Here is a 12,694-nt window from a genome sequence, read left to right as displayed (position 1 = left end):
AGTGGAGGCCTACCAGGCCATCTACTCAGCGGTCTCCTCCGCCCGGGTCAACTGGGTCAAGAGCTCTGGCCTGGTGGTTGGGGACGGGTGGCAGGCAAGCTTCCACCTGTGCTTCAAGCCATCCGGTGGAGCGCGGGTCCACTGTTCTATCTTGGCATTTAACTTTCTGCCATGTATCCTTCTCCACTGGAGAACTGGCTGGGGTTGGAGGGCAGGGTGTCTGAGTGGCTGCAAAGGTGGACAGGACTACTCTGGTGCCTCTCCCTGCAGGAGAGGGGATTGGTGCTCAACCAGCTAGTCCTGTTCATGCTCGGGCACCTGCTCAACACCCTGGTCCCAGCCCTGGGTTTCCTGGATGATATCCAGAAGTTGGTTCTGGAGTTCTTTTGGCCAGGGCTGCACTGGGTCTCTGCAGGGGCTCTCCATCTCCCCCTGGAGGAGGGAGGACAGGGCCTGACATGCTTGTGCACTCAGGTCCATGTCTTCCACTTCCGGCCCTGCAGAGACCCCTCTATGGTGCAGGTAGTCCGGCTTGGAGCACTTTGGCGCATACCTTCCTGCGCCACTTCCAAGGGCTCCCATATGACTTGCAGCTCCTTTATCTCCATGGGAAAAGTCTTCCGCAAGACCTCTCCAGGCTGCCAGTCTTCTACCAGGACCTCCTCCTGACCTGGAAGCTGGTTTCGGCGACCAGGTCAGTGGCAGCTACCAAGGGGGCGGATCTCCTCGTGGAGCCCCTGCTACACAATCCCCAACTTTGTGTGCAGGTGGCGGGGTCCCTCTCAATGCAACAGAGGTTGGTCCTGGTAGAAGTCACCAGAGTCCGAGACTTCCTGGACTACGACTAGGGAGACTGGGTGGATCATCCCCTGATGCTCGCTCAGTGCATGGGGCTCTCCACCCTTCGTACTCCGCAGCACGTACTTCAGAAGGTGAGGGCAGCCTTACTGCCCACTGCTCAGGTTTATCTTGGCCAGGTCCTGCGGAAGGGTTCTTCCTGCCCACCCTACACTCCAGGCCCTCCGGACCTTTTCATCGGGCACCTGCCCCGTGAGACATCCCCTCCGCCCCCCAACCTGTCCCACCCGTACACCACGAGCCGGCTGCACGATTTGCAGCTGGTTCGCTTCCGGACTGTGCCGAGGAAACATCTTTACACGCTCATGCTTCACATCCTTCATTTCCTCACCCTTGTGTCCCGCCCCAATATGAAGTGGCAGGACCTATTGCCACCTGTTGAGGGTGGGCCAACCTATATTCTACCCCAGTCCCAAGGCCCGCCTGGGATATTAATTGGTGGCTCCTCCACAAAGGCATGAGCATGGGTATGTACTTGATGCGGTTCACCCCTGTTCCTGATGCCTGCCCCTTTTGCAGCGTGAGGGAGACCCTGGTGCATGTATACCTGGCTCCTCCTGACCATCCTTTTAAGTTTCTGGCTGCACTTTTCCCCTCACCTTTTCATATACTCACACAATATCCTTGGCCCCACAAAGTCACGGGACCTCCTTGTCAGCCTGTTCCTAGTGCTGGTCAAAGTAGCCATCTATAAGACCAGGGAGAGGAAGTTCACTAAGTGGGTTTCCTGTGACTGTGGGGCCTATTTCCAATCCTGCCTTCGCTCACATATCCAGGCAGAGTTCCTCTGGGCGGCGTCCGATCGCTCCCTTGACATCTTCGAGGAGCCGTGAGCACTGTCCGGGGTTCTCTGCTCGGTGTCCCCTTCAGGTTCCCTTTGTTTGACCCTTTGACTTTCACACCTGCCCCTGTTAAATAATTACGGGGGGCGCACAACGAAAAATGTGAGTTCCTGGACCTTGTGGATCCTCCCCTAAGGCTGAGGGAGAGTCCTTTAGCAATGGACAGGTGCAGTTGGCCAGAACCCAATAGGACCACTCTCCCACTACTCCCTGGACCTGCTGTATCACACTGTTCACATAGCAATATCATCAGGAAACGGTCACATAAAATGTTTGCATTTAAATACAGCATATTCACAAATAACTTAAAAGCTTGTTCTATTTTAAATATTTGGAGAATAAAGAGATGTTTTCACCTTTAAATGGAATCATGAGCTAATAACTTCTATCAAACATTTCCCAACTATCAGTTTTCTCCTTAAAGTATTCATTCTTTTTATGACTGTGTTTATAAAAAGTTAATTTTAATAAGAATTTCTAGGAATATTTGTTAGTGAGATGTGTTTAAACAAAACTAAGGTTCTCTTTGCAGAGAGGAGGGAAGGGGATGGCGAGTTTAGAAAGCGATATAGAGGCCCTTAGCTTGTGTTTTATGGCTTTGGTAATGTATCCGACACACCGCTCCTTTTTGGGTTAACTTAAATAAAAAATAAATCTTTGCCTTATGTTTTAGAAAGAAATCTGCATATGAAAATATTTTAGGATGTTTTCTTGAAATAGAGATTGTGTGCCTGGCAAACTGGAAGTCTTTAAACAAGGAAAATGTGTCCTGGTTTTTAAGACTTATTTTTTTGTAATAAACTAGATTGCTCCTATATATATACACACCTTATTATTTGTAGTAATTACCTTAAAAGTTTGCAGTTAAAGACTCCTATCAAATATTCTGTGAAAGGTACAAATTACAGTTATTTATATGTATTTTTTTTAATATACTGTATATGTTAGAAGCAAAACTGAAGTTGTAAAGTTGCATTCCAGGGTCTGTGTAAATGGATTTGGAGGTCACAAATAGAGATTTTTTTTTTTTCCTAGAGAGTTTTCATCTTTGATACTTTCAAAGCCTTGGGTATATGCCTGCAACTCAAGATATGTCTGGGTATGTCTACACTTCAAACTTGTTATAATTCTCAGCTCAAGGAGACACTCGCACTAGCTCTGATTGATCTAGTTCACTAAAAATAAAAAGTGTAGCCACGGAGATGCCCTGAGTCTCGTGGTCCCACGGTCTCCAACAGGATTGAAGTGTAGACATACCCTCAGTGACAGAAAAAGGATTCCTAAGAATTTCTTTCATTAGTTTACACCCTTTTACATCACAGAAGCAACCCAAAAAAAAGCATGGGCATATGAGCCGGCATGGTTTGAACATACTTTCAATCAACATAATTGAAAGTATCATAAAATTCAGTGAAGGCAAATTTATAATGTATAAGACTATAATAACGTTACTAATTGTTTTTGCATCAATATTGATTCAAAACATTTTCAAGAATGTTGCTATTCGCTTCACGAAAAGAGCAATGGTATCACGGGCAGTGAGATCTGCAGGACCACTGTATGGTCTTCCATCCCCATTCTCTCCTTTACAGATGCAGAGTCTGGCAGAAGGTGTTATGGAATGTGGTGCCCTAGTAACCCTTAAGTTCTTTTTCTATTTCTGCATGGTTAAATTGAATCCTTCCTCCATCCCAATAGATGATTTTACTGCTTTCCGCTATCCACTATGAAGGCTAACAGATGTGCTGAGGATGGAGAATGAAAAATATCAGTCTTTCTTTGTGAATTTTCTTTCTAGAATCTTTTGTCAAGCTCCCTTTTATGACTGCGTTTGTCCAGAGTTTTTCTGATTATTGCTCACATGTTAAGTACTTTTGAAAGGGAATTGTGTGTTCCTAGAGGAAATATTTAAATTTCTTGTCAAGGCCATGCTGCAAATGGTTTCAGTTGAATAGGACTTATAAAATCATAGAATATCAGGGTTGGAAGGGACCTCAGGAGGTCATCTAGTCCAACCCCCTGCTCATAAGCAGGACCCATACCCAATTAAATCATCCCAGCCAGGGCTTTGTCAAGCCTGACCTTAAAAACTTCTAAGGAAGGAGATTCCACCACCTCCCTAGGCAACGCATTCCAGTGTTTCACCACCCTCCTAGTGAAAAAGTTTTTCCTAATATCCAACCTAAACCTCCCCCACTGCAACTTGAGACCATTACTCCTTGTCCTGTCCTCTTCCACCACTGAGAATAGTCTAGAACCATCCTCTCTGGAACCACCTCTCAGGTAGTTGAAAGCAGCTATCAAATCCCCCCTCATTCTTCTCTTCCGCAGGCTAAACAATCCCAGTTCCCTCAGCCTCTCCTCGTAAGTCATGTGTTCCAGACCCCTAATAATTTTTGTTGCCCTTCGCTGGACTCTCTCCAATTTATCCACATCCTTCTTGTAGTGTGGGGCCCAAAACTGGACACAGTACTCCAGATGAGGCCTCACCAATGTCGAATAGAGGGGGACGATCACGTCCCTCGATCTGCTCGCTATGCCCCTACTTATACATCCCAAAATGCCATTGGCCTTCTTGGCAACAAGGGCACACTGCTGACTCATATCCAGCTTCTCGTCCACTGTCACCCCTAGGTCCTTTTCCGCAGAACTGCCATTCGGTCGCTAGTCTGTAGCTGTGCATTGGGTTCTTCCGTCCTAAGCGCAGGACCCTGCACTTGTCCTTATTGAACCTCATCAGATTTCTTTTGGCCCAATCCTCCCATTTGTCTAGGTCCCTCTGTATCCTATCCCTGCCCTCCAGCGTATCTACCACTCCTCCCAGTTTAGTATCATCCGCAAATTTGCTGAGAGTGCAATCCACACCATCCTCCAGATCATTTATGAAGATATTGAACAAAACCGGCCCCAGGACTGACCCCTGGGGCACTCCACTTGATACCGGCTGCCAACTAGACATGGAGCCATTGATCACTACCCGTTGAGCCCGACAATCTAGCCAACTTTCTACCCACCTTATAGTGCATTCATCCAGCCCATACTTCTTTAACTTGCTGACAAGAATACTGTGGGAGACAGCGTCAAAAGCTTTGCTAAAGTCAAGATACAATACATCCACTGCTTTCCCTTCATCCACAGAACCAGTAATCTCATCATAGAAGGCGATTAGATTAGTCAGGCATGACCTTCCCTTGGTGAATCCATGCTGGCTGTTCCTGATCACTTTCCTCTAATGCAAGTGCTTCAGGATTGATTCTTTGAGGACCTGCTCCATGATTTTTCCGGGGACTGAGGTGTGGCTGACTGGCCTGTAGTTCCCAGGATCCTCCTTCTTCCCTTTTTTAAAGATTGGCACTACATTAGCCTTTTTCCAGTCATCCGGGACTTCCCCCGTTTGCCACGAGTTTTCAAAGATAAACTTTATAACTTTATAACATGTATGCGGTTAGTATTTTTCTTCTGTGAAAATTATCCTTTTAGAGTGTTCTTCCTGAGGGACACTCCTAAGCCCATGCTCAGAGTCAAAGATCTGGTCTGCCTCCAGCTGTTGTAGAGATTGGGAACATCCCCACTGGGAAGACTCTCTGACGAAGGATTCCAGACAGAAAAGTCAGAGCTAAGGCTGAGTTTTTCCATCCCTCAGCAATCCACTGGATTTGGGTGTGCTTAGTTTAAAAAAAAAAAGTTAAGTAGAATTCCAGGTTTAGTTTCTAGGGTTAGGTGGAAATAGTCTCTGAATATGCGTATGGAATGAAGCAAGGGCTCCTGCCTCAATGATTGGTCATGCTGTGTTGGATTCCTAGAAAATTCCAAGCAAAAAATAATAAAAAAAAATGCTGTGCTTCCACTGTGAAGTATCTTGAAGTGGAAAATGCTGGAGTTATGGTGTAACAATTCTGCTCCCTTTTTGAATATGTATTATGATAGCCTTTACATGGTTTCTTACCATTGTTACTCCAGGACCACGGATTGCCTCATTCAGTGCACAGGTTGGATGGTAAATGAAGCAGTGTTCCACCCGACCCGTGACTCATTTGCTACAGGGAATGGCTGGTGAAAAGTGAGTGAGATATGATGCCTCATATTAAACAAATGGTAAAAATAAATAGAGAGGTCTGAAGAAGAGCTCGAAAGCTTGTCTTTCACAAACAGAAGTTGGTCCAATAAAACATATTGCCTCACAAACCTTGTCTCTCCAACACAAGGACCAACACAGGTAAAAAATAAATATTGAACATTCACTGAGTACCATGCATCCAGTGCACTGAATATAGCTTTTTTCTTTTTTTTTAATGCAGTATTAAATGTGTTGGGATCCCCTGTACGTAGATCTCTGAAAAGGAATTAGGTTTGTCTGAGATTATTTGCCTTTCACAATTCCATGCGTACTTACATTTTTAGATAGTAGTTTTGCAAATGAATCCTAAGTTGCTGCTCTCGTTTAAAAATCTATACATAAGTATTACAGAGACTTGTCCTAATGCTTGAGGTTAAACCAGTTTCCAGCTGGTTTCATTTGTCAATTAATGCAAAAGGCTTTTTTCCCCAGGGAAAATTACCTGAACTTTGAATTATTTACAAAATATATGGGTGACCAATGTTAGTTTGATGTGTTAAACAGTTGACCATCATAATGGATAAGTATTGCTTTGCCTTTCAATCATGAGAGAATCTATTGATATATATACACTCCTTTTGTGTGGGTTTTTCATCTAGCGACACATTTTCTCTATGCTCTATTGTCTCACCCTATGGCAACTGTGTGATACAAAGATATATTATTCTTTCTCCTGTATTTTTTTGGTATAATGACTTTACAGTTGAATGGCTTGCCACCTGGAACAATAATGTAAAATACAACACTCCATTGCTAATAAGGCCTGATTCAGTAATACATCAGGTACCATAGTTATTTCAGTTGCATTGGTTTTGAAAAGCTGGTAGAATGAGCATAGATTTGAACGATAACTGGGGTTATGAATGTAAGGTTGAAGATTGCTGATTGACCCTTAAGAAGGCATCTTGCATTGTTTACTGCATTGTACTGAGCTTTGCACGTAGATGTCTCAGGGCAAGAAAGTTGTATTTCTATTTGTAGTTGACACACTTAACTTGTGTGTCATTTCCTTTTGCAGACTGTCATAGATGCCCACATTTTCCCAGCCCTCATAAATATTTTACAAACTGCTGAATTTCGGACAAGGAAAGAAGCTGCTTGGGCAATAACAAATGCAACATCTGGAGGCTCTGCTGAACAGATCAAGTAAGTAGCAGTGAAAATTGCTCTGAACATTTAAATGGATGTAATGTTTATGTGAAAGGTATCATACTAAGAGCCCTGGAGCTGGAAAGCCTTTCTTGAGAACAGACAGTTGAAGTGCCCAATTTCCCTGTGCTGTCTGTTTCCAATGTATCTCACTCCTCTGGAGTGGTCAGAGGCCACTTCTGAAGTTGAATTCAGTTATAAATGGTCCACTCAATCCTTGGCCTTGGCTGAGTCTCACCCATGAGAGAACCAGTTGTGAGGCTGGTGCTTGTAACAGAAATATCTCTCCTTTCACCTAGCTCATTTCACAGAGTCCATCGCAATCTGAATGTAACAACTTCCAATAAACCTGTACCAGACTCATAACTGGTGAACTGGAGAAGAATGGTTCAAAGGCCCATTTCCAACCCCCTGAGCCTGCCAATCCCTGGTACATTGTTCTTCCTGGTTTATGTACATGAACAAACCCTGCTCAGATGCAATCTCAGTTTCTACATTTTTAAAGCTGAGTTGGTGGAGGCCCACATAGATGATACTTTACCCAAGTGAGTCAGTATCTTACCTAGTGTGGCAGAGCGCCGACCTTGTCCCTGTGGGTCCCGTGCTTCCAGGCGGTTTATGCTAGCTTCAGAGGCTCACTGCAACTCTCCACATAGCCCTTCTCTCTCTGGGGCCAGGGATAGTCTCCTGAGCCCTTTTCATCATAAGCCAGCAAGGAGGTTGGTGAGAGAACTCCTACAGTCTCTGTTGCTCCTACAGCCTCATGCTAAAACAGTTTAGCCTCCTGTCCTGAAAGGGGCTTGTTTTCCCCTCCTAGGAGGTGTTTCTGTAGTGGTGGGTTGGGGGGAACCCGGGCCCACCCTCTACTACGGGCTCCGGCCCCGGGACCCTAATGGTAGCAACTGTTGGCAGCCAACCTTTCACTGCCAGAGTTGCTACATTTCCCTGGGCCACTTCCCCACAGTTCTCCTGATTCTCCCTTCTTCACCCTTACCTTAGGGCTCCCTTACCAATGACTTGAGGGTGTCTTCATTAACCAGCCCTTCAGCCAAACTTCCTCTCCCCTGTATCTCCTCTTCCTGACTGGAGTGAGCCCTTTTATAGTATCAGAGGGGCCTTCATTAGAGTCAGGTGGTCACATTAGCTTAATGGCCTCACCTGACTCTTTGCAGATTAATTGAGGTCAGGTGTTCTCATTAGCCTGGAGCAGCCCCTTCTCTGGTCAGTCAGGGGACAGAAAACTGTTAATCCAGTGGCCAGTATATCTGCTTTCTGCTACTCTGCTGTACCCTGGCGCACGTCTATCTGGAGTGCACCAGGTTGCAGCCCCTATTCCGGCTCCTCACGAATATTTTGTTAAGGTTTTGGTTGCACTTTTCTCCTCACCTCCTTATCTATGCACTCCCTGTCCATGGCCCCACTGAGTCGCGGGACCTCCTGGTCAACCTCCTCCTGGCCCTGGCTAAAGTGGCCATCTATAAAAACAGGGTGAGGAGGTTGGCCGATGGAGTCTCCCGCGACTGCCGGGCCTATTTCCGATCCTCTGTCCATTCACACCTCCGGGCAGAGTTCCTCTGGGCGGCGTCCACTGACTCCCTTGACGCCTTTGAGGAGCGGTGGGCGCTGTCCGGGGTTCTCTGCTCGGTGTCCCCGTCCGGTTCCCTTCGTTTGACCCTTTGACCGCACTCCCGTCCCTGTTGTTCATTAGTTGTCCCCGGTAATTATTTGGTTTTCCAGGTCCTGTGGATCCCCCACTTAGGCTGGGGGGGGATCCTTTAGCAGTGGGCGAGCTTTGCCCGCCCACTTCCTGGATCCCAATAAGGCTACTCTGCTGTACCCAACTGGCCTGGGTCTATCACACTAGTTGTTTTGTTCTCAGTCCTCTACACTAAACACTGGACAGTACGGCCTCATAAATTACACAGGTTACCTTAATCCAAATGATTGACCATATTTGCGTATGGTGTTTTTCAGATACTTAGTAGAACTGGGATGTATCAAACCGCTTTGTGACCTCCTTACAGTAATGGACTCAAAGATTGTGCAGGTGGCACTGAATGGGCTGGAGAACATCCTGAGACTCGGAGAGCAGGAAGCCAAGCGCAGTGGCACTGGCATTAATCCCTACTGCGCTCTTATTGAAGAAGCATACGGTAAGAGCATAATCTCTGTAGAGGATAGGTGTTAGATGGCAGTAATCAGGAGCCCTTTGGTTATTCAGCAGCCTGGGAGCTGTGCCTTTGAGTACTTCATTATCATCACTTGTCGTAACCCCCTGAAAAAGAACTTTTCCTAGGCAAGTGTCCATCCATCATTGTGCTCCAACTCCTGGTTTAGCTCTGCCCACAAACAGCTTGGAGGAAGTTGTGACATAGCCATGGTACAGCCTATACTAATGAGTAGCTTGTCACTCCTGCCTTCTTACCTTGGGTGCCCATTACACCTCTTTGCTGCTGTAGCTTCCAGTCTGGACTGATCATAAACAGCATCCAGCATGTAAGTCACTCCCAGCTGTGTTTGTGTGTGAGCTGCAGCCAGCCAGCCCCACCTTGGCTCTTACCAGTCTTGGGTATAGTACAGGGTGATCCCAACTCACTCCCAATCTTAGATTTCCCCCCAGAAATATATGTCCTGTACTGTCCAGCCCACTCCTAGACAATACAAATACATTAAATCCGTTACTTCTTGAAGATAATAATATGCCAGTTTATTATTCCAAATAGTTCATCAGACACTTCAATTTAAACACGCTGGATTAGATAAAACAGTAAAATAAGTTTAACTACAAAGAGAGAGATTTGAAGTGAATACAAGTAATGAGGCATATGTCAGAAATGGTTACAAGAAAAATAAGGGTAAAACAAAACTATTACCTAACTTAACAAACGGTTAAATTCAAAGCAAGGTTTTTCTCACCACGAGCTCTCTCAGCAGTCTTACAGGCCAAACTTCATAGATCAGGACCCCTTCTTGAAAGAGAGAAGGGGGTCCCTTGGATCATTGATTCCTCCTGGTTATAGTATCAGTCCCCCTCTTGGAAAACATTTTCAGCTGAGATTCAGAAGACTGTGTGTCTGTGTAAGGATATTCCCTGCAAGTTTTCCCCTCTGTTTGAACTCCCTTCCTGCTTGATGACTCTTGATGATTTACTGCTTAAATGCAAATTAAGCAGAACACACCTTCTTTTGTTTGCCAACCTTAGTTTGGAATATGTGTTAATAACATTGTACAGGGAAATCTTATAACTTCATATACACTGTTGCCACACGTTTTATCAGGACAATATTGACCAGCAAATTATGAGTTTTCAGATGATACCTTACAAGACTATATTATACAAAGATTATTACAAGAGTGTGTAGGGTGTGGACACAGATACATTCTGTCACAGTGGTATATGCACATTAACTTTTTACTCTGTTTGTGCCAATTATGGGTACATCTATACAGCACACTAAGTTAGATCTCAGACATAGATTTGAAGCCAAGCCCCCTTCCGTCCACCCAGAAATTAGTTTGGCTTGAGTCAATAACCCCTCTTGACTCAGTCCAGTGGACACTGCTGGGGAGGAGAGGGGGAGGTCAGAGCCTGAATCCCACTGTGATGTGGTTCAGAGCCGAAGCATTTTGCAGTGTGGCCGCAGCTCAGGTCTGGGTCACCAGACTTGTATCTGGAGAGTTTGCCAACACTATCCCTGAATCACCTGGGGCTGTGCTTCCGAGCCCTTCAATTCAGAAGCAACTTCCTGGTTTAAAAACAGCTGCTCGATGTTTAACCCTTCATTTCCATGTGGACTGCTCACCTGGAAACAACAAATACAGTCAGAACTCGTGTATTTACTGTGGCCAGCAGCAAGATGAAGTCCTGCATCAAGTGAGTGGCTAGCTGGCCAGAGGAACGCAGACGGATTCTAGTTAAACTCTGACGTGAGGCAAGCAAGACATTTGACTTCAGTAAGAGCATGAAAAATAACCATGTATAAAAAATAATATACAGCAACTGGCAGCATTGGAGATCGACTGGACGGCAGATCAATGCAGAGGGTGGATCAAGAGGCTGAGACAGACTACCAGAAAGTCAAGAATGCTAATGACAATTCTGGGACTTCTTGTCTTCCTGTCTCTTTTACAAGGAATTTGGCCATGTACTGGGAACTGCTCTGAGCCCCAGTGGTGCATGACACTGCTGAGTGACAATGGCGACCTTATAACCCCCATGTTACAGGCACCACCTGAGGAGAACAAGCTGCCAGATAAAGAGCAAGAAGTCACACTGGAGCTGAGACCGGTAACCGAAGAAGCCATGGTGCTGGAGCAGCTACAGCATATTGTGTGTCCGTACTCAGAGGACCTTTTCGGGGACAGCCCTATGGAGCAGTACCCTGCAGAACTGGTATCAGAACAAGTGCCAGAGCCTGGTAAGTTTCTGCTGCCATGTTTGTTTTTATTAGTATATGATAGGGAAGGATTTCCAGCTTATGAGTCTATTAAATTATTAATACAACCCAGGATTTCTGTGCATTTCAATCAGAATGGGACCCATGCCGTTCCACTTAGGGTCCACCCCCCACCTTCTCCACTGCCACATTGGAGTCAAAATGGACACAGCAAAAGGAGGAAAAATTACACAACCAGTTATGAAATTTTTACTAGTTACTCGCTGATTGGTGTATGTATATGGGTTGGTGCTCCACAATTCACAGCCTCACAAACCCCTCCTATGTAATACAGCACATCTTATAAATCGGCCGTGCACAAACTATTCCCAAATGCCTGTGAATTGATTCCCAGAAAACTGGGCTGTTATGAGTCCAGCCAAAACTGTGGTGTGTGTTTGGTCCATTGCGGGCTTTAACGCATGAGTCTAAACTACTGCAGAGCCGTGTCAGATTTAGGATTCCCAATGAATGGCAGTGAGTTGGGTGTTTGCATGGATACAGGGTGCTAACAAGGAGGCTGTACCGCATCTTCATGCAAATTCAGTGTCTTGTTGATTTTTATCACTAATTTTCACCATTTCTGGCTGGTGATGAAAGTAGACTTCTTACGGAATAGGAACTCCAGACAGTCTGTTGCATTCCAGGACAGGGCATACTTATTAGGTCCCACTTTATAAGTTATGAGCCCCCTCTCCTGCCCCTCCATTTTGCAATGTGGTATTCATAGAATCATAGAATCTCAGAGTTGGAAGGGACCTCAGGAGGTCATCTAGTCCAACCCCCTGCTCAAAGCAGGACCAGTCCCCAGTGTTTGCCCCAGATTCCTAAATGGCCCCTTCAAGGATTGAACTCACAACCCTGGATTTAGCAGGCCAGTGCTCAAACCACTGAGCTATCCCTCCCCCCCAAGTCACTAGATGCTGAAATAGTTCCTTAGTACAGATGGCTATCGTGACCTCCAGAGCTTGCCCTGCCTGACAGGATTGAACAAACATTGCTTATAACTAGAGCACTCATAAGTTGTCTCTCGCCCCACACCCCAACTTTCCCTCATAGACTCCACCGTCTTCCCGCAAAAAAGGGGGATAGAGAAGTAATTAGAATTGAGTTTTGTACGTGTGTCTTAACATGATGTCTTCTGGTTTTCATTGCTGTTCCAAAGGATTTCTGAAGTGGACAGCATTTTGTGTAAATAGAGTAGAATACAGCCCATTGATTTAAAAGTATGCATCTTTTGACCATGAATGAAAGTAGTAGTTGTTCCTTTAATAAACTGTGAACTGTATTTT

At 45.5% G+C, this 12,694-nt stretch overlaps 1 protein-coding gene across 12 annotated transcripts in view; it reads left to right on the top strand.

The window, feature by feature from the left end:
• Positions 1-12,694, top strand: part of KPNA1 (karyopherin subunit alpha 1) — a 181,872-nt gene that overhangs the window by 154,912 nt on the left and 14,266 nt on the right. For 5 of the 12 annotated variants that reach the window (XR_012154829.2, XM_073310977.2, XM_073311047.1 and 2 more), the window contains 2 exons: positions 6,836-6,963; positions 8,941-9,119. Coding sequence is in view for 5 of the 12 variants with exons in the window: in XM_073310977.2 (XP_073167078.1) it covers positions 6,836-6,963; positions 8,941-9,119 (307 nt within the window). In the remaining 7 variants the exon portion in view is untranslated. Of the gene's footprint in view, positions 1-5,660; positions 5,761-5,998; positions 6,049-6,835; positions 6,964-8,940; positions 9,120-10,788; positions 11,049-11,191; positions 11,385-12,694 lie in introns of those variants that run through there. The other 7 variants (XR_012154830.2, XR_012154834.2, XM_073310986.1 and 4 more) reach the window with 7 other exon arrangements.

The sequence above is a fragment of the Lepidochelys kempii genome, chromosome 1, assembly GCF_965140285.1.
Source record: "Lepidochelys kempii isolate rLepKem1 chromosome 1, rLepKem1.hap1, whole genome shotgun sequence".
NCBI lineage: Eukaryota > Metazoa > Chordata > Testudines > Cheloniidae > Lepidochelys > Lepidochelys kempii.
The sequence above is the reverse complement of the archived record's forward strand: the minus strand, read 5'-3'. Positions and strand labels throughout refer to the sequence as shown.